The 17,389-nt window shown below is 41.4% G+C and overlaps 1 protein-coding gene across 4 annotated transcripts in view; it reads right to left on the bottom strand.

Annotated features, from left to right (window-relative positions):
• Positions 1-17,389, bottom strand: part of FHIT (fragile histidine triad diadenosine triphosphatase) — a 629,524-nt gene that overhangs the window by 79,306 nt on the left and 532,829 nt on the right. For all 4 annotated transcript variants that reach the window (XM_075052559.1, XM_075052557.1, XM_075052560.1 and 1 more), the window contains one exon: positions 11,675-11,743. In XM_075052559.1, coding sequence (XP_074908660.1) covers positions 11,675-11,743 — 69 coding nt within the window. The remainder of the gene's footprint in view (positions 1-11,674; positions 11,744-17,389) is intronic.

The following is a 17,389-nucleotide window of genomic DNA, read 5'->3' as shown; positions in this document are numbered from 1 at the left end:
ATGCCCTTGTGCAAGATGAGAGGAGAAAATCACATGCCAATAACATCCTACTGGGTGTCAATACCACTCACCGCAACCTAATACAGAAGGATAAAGGGATAGCTTTTCAAAAGTCTTTAAAGCATTTAGACATCTGACTCTTGTTGAAAGTCAACGGCAGGCAAGGCCCCAGCTGTTTTGCTTATCTTTTTTTAGAAAACTCCACCTGAGAATCCACTTATGGCAAAGGATTCCATGGATGTGCCTTCCTGGAGCAAAAAAAGCCGGGACACTCCATACATGTGTTCATTCTTGTAATTTTTTTCCCTAAGCATTTGCTAGAAGACACCACACCAGTGAAGGCAGACCCCCAGTCCTAGTAAAACCACTCTTATCTACAGGTGGCTGAACATGTCACCTCTTGTTAAAATACCTGAGGCATCCACCTTCAGACAGTAGCAATTGCTACAGCTCACAGGCCTTAGTTGAATTAAGCCAGTGTACTCCCGCGTAACAGTCTGATTTTGTAAATGCCAGCAGTATTATTCTCCAGAAAAAAGTTGAAGCAAAATTCTTTAGAGTCATCCAAGTTTTCAACATTGCTCAGACCTGGGGAGCACGTCTCAGGATATCTATCAGCTGCCTTAGGGCCACAGTTTCCTACAAGGAAGCATGAACTTCACATGTTGGATTACTCCATGTAGCTGTAGATCGGTGATAAATCCACCTCCCTCCTTTTCCTCATTCAGAGGTTCACAGATGTATCTGCACTCAGCAGCTTTACCTTGACTCACTCCATACCTTCACAATGTCTCTTCACCTCTCCGCATCGCACCTGCAAGTACTATTACTTAATGCACTCACAGAGCTGGTAGGAAACTTAATTAACGTATGTAAAAAAAAATACTCTGAGGTCTCCAAAACCAGGCATTTCAGATGTAAAAGTGTGAAATGAAATTATCTTCAAATAGAAAATTTGAAAGTGTCAGTGGAAGCAGACACCTAAGACCTTAAGTGTTTATGCAGCTTTATGTATTGTTATTTCTTCAGTAAGACTGCCACAGAAATGGCAGGGGTATGGGAAGAAAGTACGTTAGCACTTAGAGTCTCCTCGCAAATGCATTAAGTGCAACTATTTTCCTGAGAAAAAAATCAGGAGAGAAGAGTCCCTTCTCCTGGGGAGCTAATCTCAATTACTGCTCACAATCATGCTTCAGCTGAAGAAAACCCTGCATAACTCCCATGCTGTACGTGACCTGGCAGTTGTGTGCATTTCCCACTTCAAAGACACTGATGTAATGAACAAGAATAGACTTTTTCCTTATGAAAAGGAAGAAAAAAGTGATCGTTCAAGAAAAAAGAAATTCTAAAAATAGGCCTTCCATTAAAAACTATATTTATTGCAATACCTTCCCACAGAGATTACAAACCCTAGTAGCAAGGTGCCAAAACACAGAAGTAATTTACGTAGGCAAAAGGGAGATACAAATGTTTAGTTGGATTTGCTTATACATTTACCACAAACTCATGATCAGTTTTTGCAATTAAATGCAGGAAGTTCTTTGCCATCCCCATATACAACGCTGCAGCTGTCTGGGCAGTGTGGGACAAAGGCTGCCTTATTTCCCTGCTTTCCCTGGTTATTGGAATACCTGTGCTCGAATAGCTATAACTAGGTTGCAACTTAGTCAAGTGTGATTTTGAAGCTTGCTTCTTCTTGAAGCACTAAATGCTGCTGCTCAATGTGGGCCCCAATAAACACTGTCTCCATTTTGCAGAATGCAAAAGTTGAAATTTGGGAAAAATGCTGCACTGCGCTACTTGAAACCCTTTCAGTGACTCCCTGTGACATGGGGAGGCATTTTCAGGCAAAAGAAGTTGTTAGCACACAAGTTAGTTGTCAGAAGGATAAAAGTTTCCTATACATGGAAAATAGCAACACGAGCTGTTTTTGAAAACAGATCATACGTTTCCGGTAATTGATTACATTTTGGAGATGTTTCATTTTTGCCCCCCAAGGAAACACTGCTAGCTCCTCTCTTCTTCTGAGCATCCTGCCTGTTTTAAAACGCAGACTTAATTCCACAGAGAATTAACAGTTCTGAAGCCTTTGCAGTGATACGGACATTTTAAAGCTCCCTGCAAGGAGACATCACCCAGTGTGGGAGTCAAAGCTCTTCACTCCCCCCACCCTGATGGGTCCCTTGTGGTTCGAAGGTGGGCAGTGTGGGTGCTGTGGTCTGCTCCTGGCACTGCTGAAGCCCACCTGACCCTGCAGTACCACATAAACCCTGTGCAGGGTTATAAACGCTATCTAATAAATTTGAGGGCTGGAGAACAGTAGGAGAGAGGGGAGCAGATTCTCACATCATCAGGAGGGAAATAGACTTTTAAAAAGCCAGTTGTGTCTGTGCACAACAATGAAGCTTTATGTCTATATAAACTGACAAGTCAAATTGTACTCCTGGGCCCAATTCTCAACATCAGCGCCATTTGATGGTGATAGCTCGCCTCCTGCCTCTGCAGCCTAATGGCTCTGTCTGCCAGGAAGGGCAGGCAGGATGATTAAAATAAGCATTAACAGAATGGTTTGGTGATTAGCTTCTCCCTTTCTCTTTTTTTCTCTCTGCTTTCTCTTTTTTTACATATAGTTTTGGTCTGCCAAAGATTGCTAAAGCCTTTTCTTCATTAGCAGTGTACTTAACAAGTGTAAATTTAAAGTATTCATTTTCTTAAGGCCAAGGATTAAAGCAATTAAGGAAAACTGCTGCAACCTAGCACTCAAGTCAATCCTTAACATGGAAAAGAAACAATGGTGCTTAACATACTTAAATAAAACCAAATTGTGTATAATTATCCTGACACTCTATCACACTAAATTTTCACGCTGCTGCAATGATTTGTTAAAATCTCCTTTCTGAAATAGAAATAAACATTTTCCTTCTGAGCATGGGAACAGGTCTGCGGTCCCTTTGGACTACCTTCATGGCAAAAACATTGCAACAAAAGCTAACATCCACTCTCATTCTGTACCCATTTTACCATCAGCTTTCTTCCTGATATTGTATGGGCTTAATCCCTCGCCAGGTCTGCCCACAGGAGACCTGAGCCCTTGCCATCCCAGCAACTGGCCTGTGTACTTGCATCATCAGGGCCCAAAAGAGAAGAAAATAATTTTGAGCAAATGCCTCTAGAAAGGGAAGCCATATTCTTGCAGTATTTAGCCTAAAATAATTTTGTACCTTTGCCTTTCATGCACATTAAGTCCTTCTTAACATATGGCAATGATGGTACAGAACGGGGCCTGATCTATCTTTGGCAGTGAATTTTTTAGCTACTGTTCTAAATGCATGAAACTGAGACTTGCCTATGATAAACTCTGTAGCATTTTTGCCAGACCACAAGCTGTAATGTAAAGTGTTGTCTTCTACAGAAAGAGGTGAGGTGTTAACTGTGAAACCACAGCAAGCTGGTAACTAAAAGGTGTTAATTCTGGAGCCTCAAGAATGGCAATTTATATTTCAATATTGTTAACTGTTTCACTGATGCTTGTTGTAGCAGAAATACTGAGCAAAGGCATGACATAATCAGATCTTGCTCAGAGATGTAGATGTTCAAATCCCATTCATTTCTGTGGAAAACAGAAGGTCCATAAGTTCCCACAAACACTAAATTTTATGAATATTTATTTATGAATAAACCCTAAACACATAGCTATAGCATGCTACAATAGAAAATGTAAAAATGCAGCATTATTCCTCATCTTAGAGTGGGCCAAAATAAGTACTCCATGTGCTTCTGAGCCCTCCACTCTGTCCATATGTGTATGCCTATAAGTGTATGCCCATAAATACATATATGGAAATGTATAAATACATGTTTATTAAAAAAGAAGTATTTTTCTTCAGACTTTATAATTTTCACTTTTATTTTAATAAATGATTTCATATTTAAAACTGCCTAAATAAGAGGTTTGGCGATTTTTGTTTCAACTTAAAATGTCAGCATGTCATTTTGGTTTCTGAAAACCACAAACATTCAGTTCTCTGTTTTCCATTTTAGGAGTATTGGCAGTTTTTTCTAACTCTTTCAGTTCAGCTTCCTTCTATACTTTTATTTTCCCAGAAGAAGAAAAAAAAAAAAAAAAAAGGAGGAAAAGAGTAGGCAAATATATAAAGGAAAAAGAAAGCTTTTTTTTTTTAAAAAAAACACACAAAAAAAACCAAAAACAAACAAAAAACCACCCCAAAACCCAGAATATAAGCACATGTCTGGAATGCTTATTTCTCATATCTATATATTTTTTCACTCTTTCGACTAAAAAAATAAATTAACTTGACCTTGCAGATATTGGACTTGGGGTAAAGCCATCCCATGAGACTTTTATTTACTTCCCAGCCAGGAAGAACACTTGGCCCCATTAATATACCTCCACCTTCATTTACAAGAGTCGTATTTAGAAAGTGACAGATAGCATCGCATCCAAATGACTGAATCTGCTGATTTGGTGCTGGGTGAGCCGAGAAACTGCCAGCAACAAGCGGTTCAGATGGTGTCTTCTATGAGATGAGCACTCCCAGGTACCTGGTACTTGAACCTCCACCAGACAAAGCTGATCCCTCAAAATACTGTGATCCACATTTACAAGACAGCAGATAAAGGAACTGTCCCAGATTACAGTGTACAAAGAGCTCTTTCCATGCGGGATCACAAGCTAAAGCCATAGCATCTTTACATAGCTGCATGCAGGTCAGAGGGTCATATCAGAACCAGAACTATGGATTGACAAGGGACTCTCCAAACTCTTGCTATTGGCAGAACAAATTGCTTCAGTCATCTGTCGTGCAGCGCATTGGATTTCCGTGTGATCTGGTTTGTGGGTTACCAACTAGCTGCTACCATATCCTGAACCTTAAACAGAACGCAAGGGAGTATTTCATTTTAAGTTTATGGCAACATTTCAGTTCAGAGAAGAAAAATCTGTCTTTGGAAAATGCCAACTCCCTGATAGGTTTGTTTACTTTACATCTATCTCATCAATTCCAAAAAGCTGGGTATCTAGGATACTAATGGGGCATGTTCTCCCCACCAGAATGAATTCAGCTTACACCATGTTTCAAAGGGTAAGTGGAGGTCTGGAGACAGTTTTACCTCCGGGACTGGGAATACACAAGAAGCACCTGAGCAGCTAAGCAAGTCCAAGCACTGACAGAGTAAACGGGCCTGAGAGACCATGTTCGCTTTAATCCCCTTATCAGCAACTTGTCTTTGGTTGGAGGCTCTTTGTCACTATGTCGCTTGCCAATGAACTACCATCAAGGACACAAAGAGCAAACACTCCATGAGCTAAACACAGTAAACATCCTACAGAAGGGGCCAAGAGATCTTTTGTAATGGTCACAATAATTTGTCTCTGCTATATTATAGACTAAATGGAAGCGATTTCTGGAAGCTGGTATTTTTTACCTATAAGGAAAACGACTGTAGAAACCTTGAGGCAGGAAAGGGTAAGAAGCAGCAAGAGCAGTGATGGAATGTAAAGCCAGGCTAGAGGGCAATGAGACTACACGATGATATGTAAAATGCCAAATGTACATTACCTTCCTGACAAAGTCTAGGTGTAAAGGGCATGTGTGTGTTCATGAGGGATGGCTGCCTTAATGGCAACCCTTCTAACTACCTCTAATTCGTTCCTATAGTTGAGCTGATTCCACTTCTCTAGATCCAATGGAAGATATCAGTGAATGAAATGGCTCTTAATCAGATCTGATTATGATATCCTGCTATCTTAAAATAAGTGCAGCAATGTACGCAGCATACAGGAAGATCTCAGAGATTTCAGGTATCAAATTAAGAAATACCTCACAGGGTTGGAAAGGGCACAAAATACCACAAACAGTGGGGTTTCCATCTAGGGAGACACATGTGATGATAGGATGTCTCCCAGTATTCCTGCTGGACCCTACTGACAAATTTGTCGGTTTTGTGTTATGTAGGTTGGGCACATGCAAGAAGCTTGCAGGGCATGGCAGCAGTCTCCAGGGGGTTTCAAATCATAATCAGATAAAATGTCATGGTCCAGAAAACACATCGTCCTGTTTAACTCAAAAAGGAAATTCACTTGATGGAGGAAAAAAAAAATGTTTCAGGTCAACTCAAAATGCCTTTTTGTCTGTTCAGCTACTAAATCCAAACCATAATTATTTGCAGAGTTCTAGCTTCTGCTGCAGTACTCTCAGTTGGAAATATTCATGCACAGTTAAACTGACTTGCCCTGCTGGAGTCGCTATAATATCACAAGACTCATGAAGCAACTGGGAAAGGCTTATGCTCCTTGGCTAGCAGAACCTCCTCTGATGCTCTCAGTCAGAAAGAGCAACATTGGCAAGACCAGGATAAAATCTACAGCCTACTGGGAAGAATTTCTTTGCTGCCACATCAGAAGATAGAGAAATAAACTTGTACCTGGGAAAAACAGAGCTTTTTTTTTTTTAAAAATACAATTTAGATTCTGTGCTGCTTCATTCCCTCTCCATGGGTTTACTCATGCAGGGTGCAAAGAAAGCAGCGTCTGGCCCCAAGGGAGTTCAGATGCAGCAGACTGATCTACCAGCAGGCTACAATATGTTCCCAGAAGATGCAATATAATTCTGAGGCCAAGGAACAGCCTATTAGCTCTGCATGCCGTTAATTTTCATGAATAGTCCAATCCAATGCTCACATAAGCTGTTGGGCATCTTTCCATTTTGTCTAGCAGGACCTGGATTAGGGCTTATTTATCTTTTCATTATATACCTTATCTTTAAGTAGGAAGCAGCCCGAACAGTTCAGCGCAGCTGTGCACGTTTCAAGCCCTCCACCAGGCTCTGCGCCCAGCAGCACACGAGACGCTGTCTGCAGGTCAGAGTGAAGGCATGTCACAGTCAAAGCCACTCACGGAGAATTAAACTTCAGGCTTGTTTGACTAAACTTCTGAATTCACCACGATTCCCCTGTTTTGCCAGCCTGAAGAAGCAGCCCAGCAGGTTCTTGAGTCACATGCCAAAATGCCTCCTTCATCCTCCCTGGAACTGGAAATGATTACTAATAGGTATTCTTGCTGAAATGATTTAACATAATGTGCTGAATGAGATCACAAAGTCAAAATATCTTTCCCTAAGTGACTCTCTCGCTGCTTGCCTGAATGCCAGAGGGGAAGGAGGACAGCATGAAGCGAATTCTTTTGCTGGCTCCTGCGTTTTACAAAATCTTTAAGTTAGTGAAGAATTCACATCAGGAAGTTTCATCCAGGCTCATTACAAGAGGTCCATGATGCAGGTCTGGCAGGCAGCTGGGGATGGAGACACTGGGGTTTGGGTTAACCTCTCTCACTCATGCTTTCCCCTTTTACAGTATTTTCAGTGCTCTCCAGTCTAGGTTGGGAGCCAAAGACAGGCGAGGAAATGAGGTGGGCACGAAAGCAAAGCTGGCGAGGGGATGGGCCCATTTTGCCTTGCATGCACAGCCCTGGATGTGCGTTGCTATTGCAGCTGCATCTGTTACAGCAGGCTGCAACCACCAAGTGAAACACAGAATTTGGGGAGGAACAGGAGTGTGCACCACAAAACACATCACTGCATGCCAGGGATGCCTAGGGTTTCACTGAGAGGCCAGGCTGCCCTCACCCATCCAAGGCTGCCAGCCTCAAAATTAACTTACTGAGGTCAGTACTCATAACAGCAGTATTGTGGACTTTTGATTCAGTCTTCCTTTCTGAGAAAGCCCCATACTCTCTGGCCCAGTACGGCTATTACCTGCCAACCTAAAGGATGATGAATGTTATTTATATTGCAGTAATGGCTAACCACTCAGTGGAGACCAGGGACAGGCTGTGCTATGGACTTTTCAAACACACACTGAATGAGGACTGCCCACAGATGGCTGAGTGTGTGAAACTGCTGAGACATTTCAGGATAATGTTCTTGAATGTCTTGGACACGATGACCTCCAACAACTCTGTAGTACTTGTGCTGACTGCAACAACACAGGATGCCGTTCTATGGTAAAGATGTTCATTCATACCAAATTCTTATCAGTTACTGTGACATGCCCTTACAATAGCAAAAACTCCTCTACCTCTAAGCAGGCAACTCCTTGATAGCAAGGCCTTTAAGTTCCTTGATTAATAAATGTAAAAATATTAATCTATTTTAAACTGAACAGAAAACATAGAGGAATAAAGAGATATTCTAATGAAAAGTTTTCCTAAGATTTAGCTGCTATAGTTTTGCTGTCCAAGAAATAAAAGTGAATCAATGAATAAGAACTACTCAGATGTAGATGAGAAAAGTAGTCCAGCAATAGTAAAACATGAAAGACCTGATCCTATGAAAAAAACCCTGTTAAGACCAATTTAACTCTGACATGTGCACACTTGCAGGATTAGGTTTCAAATAATTGCAGAAAAATGTAAGAACTGAAAAACTATACCTTTAACTTTCCACTACAGTGAGCCCAGAGGGCGGATAGCTAACACTTTCTGGGAAATACTCTCCCAAGAAATAGCCCCGCAAAGATGCAGAAGAAATATATCTAAAACATTCAATGCAGATTTTTTTTCATTATTAATCATTCTCTCTGTATCTTAGAACAATCACACAGTGACTTCTTTCATATGCACTGAGGTACAGAAACCTAAAATATTAAGTGATATATTCCACCAAGAAACGCCTTAGAGACGGTGCTGTGGAATAGGTGTCAGGCCCCCTTGTATCCCTTCTACAATTAATGTTCCAGTACTAAAGTTCTAAATATGTATCCAGAAACCAGCAGACATTAGTGTCCATCAGCAACCTTATTAAAAACCAAAGATATACCATACCTTTAAGTATACTCTTAACACTTAAACGTTGCTTTAGGCGAGGCTATGTCAGACCTTCATAGCCAAAAGCCTGAAGATACCAGAGCCTAGTAAACAGACTAAGCAGGGATCAACCTGATACGCTTTTTTCTGTCTTTTCAATCAGGTGAGTGGTCACTCTCAAACTGAATGGGAGAAATAAAACACACAGTAAGAGACTGCAAGTACTTTCTAGCTGTCTCAACTCTAGAAGTCTCCTAAGAGGACTGATGTCTTAACATCTGGGCATTCCTTTCACTGTCAAATACTCACAGAGCAATGGGATTTATCAGCAATCTGCTGAGCATATACAGATGACAACTGCAGAGCTTCGAGAGCTCAAAGGCATTTACAGGTAGATAAGGGTTTGCGACAGATGTGTTGAAGAAGAGCTGAGATCCAGAATCCGTGAAAATTACACCCAATAGCTGTAAAGCCTTTAGCTGCAGAAGTTAAACCAGGCACCGCAAGATGCAAAATTTAGCCTGGGTGTGGTTTACAATTACACAAATTGTTTAAGGGAGGCTGATCAGTCTCCATGTCACATACTAGAAGGAGAATGCTGTTGGGATGATTTTGGAAGGTGGTCTTTGCTGCCTAAACTACAATTCCATCTATCACTCAAATATATGGAAAAGAAGTGCCATTTATAAACAGGTTTTGGATTGTCCTAAGTACAAATTTCATGGACGATGGATTTAAAGCTCTCTCCAGCACCTACATCTCACCTAATGGTACCCTGTCCCTTGCAGATTTTCAGCCTGTTGCCCCACCATGATCTACATGTCTTCCTAAATCTTCTAAAAGATCTTCTTGACAAAGGGATATGTCTTGTTGGTACAACACAGAGATGCATTACATCAAAAGATTTTTACCTTACTGACATAAGCTCCAAATGGTTTCCAAAGTCAGCTGTATTTTCAATAATTTGTCCATTTTGTATTTCTCAAAATAGGTTTATCCACTTATGATAGCATACTGCTTAAGCCCCTCTATCCTCCAATCCAACCAGCAACAGAACTTTGCATCAAAATTTTATAGCATCAAATGTGAGTTTTTTCCCTGGCATCCTAAAAAAAATGAAATCTTTGTTCAGCTACAGTCTGTACAAAAGCGTAAGTTAGCTCTGTGTTATTCAAGAATAGCTGGTTAGACTCCAAGGCTACACATTCTTCTGCTAAAAGATATATTATCACATCTGTGTCTAAATATTTTTGCTTCCTATGTCTGCTAAAAGCAACATCTACAATTACTATAACTGAAAATTACAAGATAAAAATATTTTTCACCAATTTGTCACCCTTTTGCATTTAACAGCGCTAAATGTATAGTCTAGTTCATTAACAGTTTTGCCTGTTTCTATTTACATATAACAAGGGAGAAATAAATGTGTTTAAAAAGAAGAAAATGGAATTGTAAATAGGACGAAAATGGAAACAGTTTGTGGGTTGGTGCAGCATCTAAAACCACTTAACACATTTGAAAAGAAAAAAATCATAGAATCATTTAGGTTGGAAAAGACCTTTGAGACCATCGAATTCCAGTCGTTAACCTAACACTCAAGTCTACCACTAAACCATGTCCCTAAGTGCCACATCTACATGTCTTTTGAGTACCTCCAGGGATGGTGACTCAACCACTTCCCTGGGCAGCCTGTTCCAGTGCTTGATAACCCTTTTGGTGTTAACTTTCAAGTTGCCTCACTTAACTGCTTTTAACTACAGCAGCATATAAGATGGCCATCATGTATTTTCATTTGATCTGCTTGCTCAGCAGTCTCATTATAAGGTTTTACCCTTATTAGTGGGGTTCTCGGTCTCTACGCTTCATGTAACTGGTCAATAATAAACTTTTTTCAGGACTTTTGCGTATTTAAGTCATTAGTAAACTTTAAAATATAGTACCATTTTTTTGCGAGTGGGGAGTTGTCATCATGTATATATCACAAAGGAAAAAATACCAAAGCAGAAAATGTCATGAATTCTCCTTCAAGCAGACGGTATTGCAGTAGCACTGAACAAGTTTATATTAATTACTTTCAGAAAGAGAAGGAGATGTCATATTTGATATAGAGGATCCTACCAAACCCACTAAGAACCATCCGTAATTCTAACAATAGTGAGATTTTTTCATTAAGTCATTGTGACAGCTGTCAAGCTGGGGAAAACTTTTTGTTAATGCCAGTACAATTGTTCATTTAAACAAAAGCCAGTAATTCAGTCACACTGGAACAGCTTATGTCCCCAGCTCTGCCGTACAATCTGCACACATGCATATATTACATGTATATGCATATTTGCTCTTTAATTTTCATCTTTGGGGCTGCAGTGTGATTTGTCCAGAGCCTGAGCAGAGCCCTACATAAAGCAGGCCAGAAGGCAATTTGTGACTGAGTTGTAACGAGCTGCCTGTGTTTTCCCTTGTTGGAAGGGGGAGGTTTGGCACCTGGGCTAGCAGATGGGGTAGGACACGCTCCCTGCATGCCAGGCTAACCGTGTGGTTACTCTTTTTCCCTACGCCCTCAAAATAAGAGAACACAACCATTGGTAGAGATATCACGTCACTCTGTGTGTGGTGACAGACTGAAGTACCAAAGATGTCGACTGCATCCTCCCTCAGGACCCTTTGTGACCACAGATTGACCCGGAGCTCACAAGGAAATCCCAGTATAGGTCTTGGTGCTACCACACGGTCTTTGCAACAATAAAGATGCGAAGACCCCATTAATTACTTCCACTCAAGGCAGGGCCTGTATCATTAAGATGATTTTCTAACAGCAAAACCAACTCTGAAAAAGAAATGGAGAGCAGTCCTTACCTCCTCGTAGACATCGTCATTCCTGCTGAAGTCTCCAGCCCTCCTTGGAAGCACATGGACATGAACATGCTGAAAACGTGAAACAAAATAATGGTGATTATCAAGCTCATGACTTTCTTTTCTGGATTGTCAGCATTATTCTCAACACATACAAGTAACCACGCACGGGCTCCCACAGCATTATTTTCAGAGGAAAATACATTAACCTGTTCCATAACTGTATCTCAACTCTTTGGAGAATATAAAAGATGAAAAACATGAGAGAGTAGCTCTGCCGTATTATATGAGCTTCAGAGTGAAATGCCTGGAAGTTTAGAGGCTCTGTGGAATTATTCATAGTTGTCAGTCAGAGACTATTTAGCCACAGCTTTGAAATGACAATGTACCTTGGAGCTGCGTGTTGTGACTTCAAAACTGACAAGAATAAGAAGGTGCTGGTGATGGGACGTGGCTGTAGCAGGCGTGGGCAGAGGGCTCGCGTGGGCAGCCCTGGGCTCAGTGCTGCACTGCACAGGCCAGGGGACAGAGGAACCAACGGTACATAACAGATACCACGGAGGTAGAAAGGCTCTCAGAAAAGGACACACACTAGGCCATTCAGCATGGCTAATGCAATGTCTTTTGCAAGGTTAAAAAGACTTTAAAGTTTTGCTTTTTCCCCCAGGAGGTTGTAGCCCAAATATAACAGGCTGAAGCCCCCGGTGGTATGAGGTGCGGGGCTGGGGACACACGCCTGCAGGGACACGGGCTCCAGTGCACCAAGTGGTCCCAAACCCATGAGGCACAAGAATTCTGAGCCCAGTTTTGCAGAGCCTGAAGCATGGGCACCACTCTCCTGATGGCAGGGCCATCGCTCGGGGGGGGAGCAGAGCTAAGGACCATAAGCTGCAGAGGCAGCTTTGGGCTATCTGGTATGCAAGGCAGGTGAGGGGCAATGTATTTTTGTCACAAATGCTGATGAGATATGGGGAAAAAGAACAAAAATATGGACAAGAAAGCAAATATATCACTTGTCACTGATGTTGTATTATTACTATATTTTTTTTTCTGTTAAGAGATTATGACAGTCTCTTCATACCATATAGGAAAGGTAATTCAAGATTCTCGAGACTCAAACTCTACTAGGAAATCAAACAAACGCTCATCTATCTGGTTTTCTGCAGTAAGTTCAGCTACAACATTGCAAAGCATTCTTTTATCTTTTTCCCTTTCACTCTCTTTTGAGGGAAAAAAACCCCAACAACTGAGAATAATTCTTCAGGAAAAAAACCCATAACCACCTCATTGAGGAGAGGCAGGAAATGATCTGAGTGACAGATCACATTTATGCATCTCCAGATCTTTTCAGATGGTGGCTAAATCCTTCTAAAAAAAAAAAAAAAAAGACTGCATCAGAAACAGCACCAAATGCTTTACATAGAATTTAGATAGCTTGCACCTGACTCAATCTGATGAGGTGGAAATCAGCTGAAATTCATGCACCTCATTGAAACATTCTCAAAACATGGCTCAAGTCTATAATGAAATCCAAAATAAAAAAAGATTTTCTTAGGCTATTTGTAGGAAAATTCGAACACACCTATATTGTGTTAGCTTCAATCCATAAAAACATTTGGTCAGTGAATAAAATGAAAACACAAGGATGTTTCAGTTAATGAAATATTCCGAATACCACACTTTTTTTCGCTCAGGTTACCCTAGAGAAACTGAATATACAATTGCTTATTTTTATCATTATCCACAGCTTTCAGTGCATTCAGCTAGACATGAGGATGATTCTTGAGGGTTAAAAACTGTGTTTTTGAGTAATACATCAGTGATAGTGTTCTGATAGTGTATTATACTAATATATCATGAGAGCGATAGTGCTTTTGTGATGTATTAGTGCAATGTATCATCTGAACATCACTGCTCTCATGATGTATTGCTCAAAATCACAAGGCAAGTTTAAAGATGGTCTTCAGTAGCCCTAGGCCTGAAATTTTGCTTTTGGACAAAGACAGACTTTCAAGGAAAATAAAGGTGAAGATTAAAGTTTGCAGTGGTACCGTAAAATTTCACTAGTGTGTCACACCTGTGGTTCTCATTAGATTTTAAATTTATTCATAAAAGTATAGAATAATCTACCAGTCAGTTTTTTTCTCTTCTGCTATGAGGAGTGATAGTTTTGCTACAAGTATCAATTTTCAGGAATTTCCCTTGATGATATATATACAGCCTAATATCAGCTACCAACAACCATATCCCCCAGAAGTTCAGCCACCTTTAAGAGTAATTTTTATCTCTGTGGCAGAATGTTCCAGGATACACACAGGAGAAGATCTGTATACCCATGACAGACAATTTGGAATATCAGAAAGCACACAGGGATGTAGTCCAAAGCTCAGTGCAGAGATGCTGCACTGCAGATGCACAGACCAGCACAGCAGGTAATGAATGAGCCTAATGTGATCTTCTACCCAAAATGGGTTCTTGCAATCAGCATGAAAAAAAAGAAGAAAAAGTGTTTATGGTAGCATATGGGCCACTTGGCATCAGTGGGGACATCCTCAAGGGTTACTCACCTTTACTACATGCATTATGTTCTTACACAATGCCAGGCTGCGTAGCAAAATCTGTCAGCTGTATCAGAAAACAAATGAGTATTCCCAAGGTCTGAGGTAACTACAATCAATTTAAGAGAGAGTAATTTTTTTCTAGACATCCCTTTTTTTGTTTTAAATTCTGTGCATAGAACATAAATAAAAACTTGGATTCTCCCTACTGTTTGTATAATAGAAACAAACAGGAGCAGCAACAGTGTCTCAAGTAATTTCCTTCTCTTCAGCTTTACCAAAAAAACCACAGGGAAATGCAAGCAGCACAGAGCAGTGGCTACCACATAGTGAGAAACACCGAACAAGGGGATTTCACACCTTCTCTAATCTGCCTTTCAGCTTCTGGCCTTCCCGACTCAGGGACACTGATATTTGCATTCATTAGGAGTTCTTTAATTGATCATTTTTGCTCCTTAGTACTATTTGTTATTGCTAAAGCCTCAATCCACCAAGGCACTTAAGCACCAGCTCAATTTCCAACCTGTGAATTGGTTCAGTGGGAGTATTCGCATCCTGGATATTATGTATATGTCTCAGTGTTTTGCATCTGCGGATGGCTATAGGGAGGTCTCCTCAGCTGGAGATAGCAGAAATAACTTCAAGGTGCCTGCAAATTAAAGTTGCTTCCTTCCCTTTTGTTTTCCAGGCAACATAAAAACCTGCATGCCCAAAAAAGACATTTGCAGTTGACTGAAATGTGTCAGTAGATACAAACAAAACATTTGGCTGCATTTTTTTTTTAACCAAACAAACAGATTTAGGCAAATCTTCCTTTGAAACACTGCTTGGAGACAAAAATTCCAAACATTGTGTATACAAAATGTCAAAATAAAGCGTTTCAACTTTCCCCCCAGTTATTGTGGGTATCCTTATGTCTGGTAGGTGGCAGACAGCCCCATCACATCCCAACAGGCTGTATTCAATCACTGTTGATTGTATTTCATTTTTTTCCTAAAAAATTACTTTCTCCTCATTTTGCATTATTTTGATTAATAAGCAAGAAAAGCAACATACAACAGCCGAGACACTTACGTTAATGGACCAATCAATATCACGCGAATCAGGGTAGAACAAATGCAGACACATGCTTGCATTGCTTAGAATGTTATCTACCATTCCCTCTTCTTGTCAGACACTGATGGAGAAAGCTGTGCGCAATCGCAGGAGATGGGCACGCTGGGAATGACAACACGAGGACACAGCAATATGACCCCAGGTGGGGGACACCATGTGGGTCAAAGATGTCTAAGCCCCACCAGTCACTTCTGACACTGGGGACCAGATTTCCTGCCAGGGATGTCTGGGGCAGCAGCAGCTGGAAGTAGGCTGTGGGAGCTGAATTTTATAGGACCTTCGAAACTAAAAAATTATCAGGCTGACAGTTTTCTAGGGCTGGGACTGTAGCTTCCTCTGTTTTCACAGTGGCTACCACATTATAAATGAAATCTTAGTTTGAGAAACTCCTAATGGTGAGAATTATCAAGCAATGCAAAATCACTCTTAAGAGAAGCTTTTTCAAAACCTTTAAACCCAGAACAGCCAGAGAATTAGAAAACGTACTGCAAGGAACAAATCTGTAGCACCAAGGGGAAATTGTGAGCCAGAGCCAGCATGTGCCATCTCTGACCTCCCACCGCAGTGAGAGTGTCCTCTGCTGGAGCCCTGCAGCGTTCCCAGTATGACTGTGGGAGTGTGGGGCTGCCAACGGGCACTCCAGAGCACGCTTATCCCACCACTGCTGAAATCTGGCAACAGCACAGGCATTTGTGGTATTATACATCCAAAGTCAATTTCCAGTGAACCAGGACTGCAAAATGCTCACAAAAGTCACCTGGAGCCTGTTTTGTTGGAAAAACACCCATTCAGTTCAGGTGAGTTTTGCTTCAGCACTCAAGGCCACACAGAAAGCAATGTTCCTAGTTACAGCTGTTTTAATATACTGAATTATGGTCGAATAACCAATGTGTCACCACTGCACTAGATGTAAAGCAAAAATACTAGGCAAAAATAGACACTGAAAGAGATTTTCTGGGTAGACCGGAATACTGTAGAGCAGATGACCCTGCCACACACCACCAGGGAGGACATGGACATTGCCTGCAATAATTCATGAACATTATGTTGTGTTCGCTCAGCTGCCGTGCTGGTTAGCAAAGCAACAAAGCTCAGCTTCCAACAGAAAGGGAGATAATAGCCTGTACAAGAGCTCCTCAGCATGCAGCGAGGGTCTATTAGCAATAAATGTTGCTATAGGACGAATACACAAAAACTGGCAACAGGTCACGCAACCTTCAGGACAGGGAGGCTGCCAAAAAGTTGGCAGAGGAAGGGCTGTTCCCCCCACACTTGCAAAAGCAGTCTGCGCCTAAGCTGTGCCTTCATGCAGTGAAACCAGATGCCTTTCAGCAGCTTAATCCTTTCCCTCGTTACTTTTCGTTCTTTCGACAAAGCTTTGCAGTTGTGGGCTTCCACGGTCTCATGGTGCAGCAAGATCAGGAAAGGCCGTGATGTGGGGCACGGAGGGGCACCAGGGCCGGGAAGAGTAAACCCCAGTGTCCCTGCCACTGTCGTGGTCAGGCGGGAGGAAGGGCAGGGAGAGCATTAGCAGCTGCAGGCAGCAAGACTTGCTGGCTGGGAGACCCCCATCGGCCAGTTTGCTGGGAAAAAGGATGGTGGTTTGCAGATAAGACCTTGCTTGCTGCAAAGTCCCCTGTCCATTACAGAGACATGGGCTTCTTACGGGTGGCTGTGATAATGCTTCTTCTAAACTACCAGATTAACTGTAGAAATTCCAAACTAATAACCGTTCTCCAAGTAAGACTGTTAGTGGGTGATAAAGAAAATCAACCATAATACTGAGATAGCCACATGAAAAATAGGGCAATTTTGTCCTCTCTGTAAACTGGGCTTCCATGGAGCCCTTGTTTGCTCTTCTTGATTAACTGCTCAATTATCCCTGTTACAAAATTATTCTGTGGAAAACCCTGCCTGTATATCCATAGCTCATTAACAGAAAGCACTCCCTCTGCTGTCCCCGAAAATACATCGCATTACCCAGATGCTAGCACACTTGGTACAATTGCTCTTTCTAGGCATTGAAAACCAATTTCTAGGGCCC

This window comes from Buteo buteo, chromosome 21, assembly GCF_964188355.1.
Source record: "Buteo buteo chromosome 21, bButBut1.hap1.1, whole genome shotgun sequence".
Classification (NCBI taxonomy): domain Eukaryota; kingdom Metazoa; phylum Chordata; class Aves; order Accipitriformes; family Accipitridae; genus Buteo; species Buteo buteo.
Note: the sequence above shows the minus strand (reverse complement) of the source record. Positions and strands in the feature narration are given on the sequence as shown.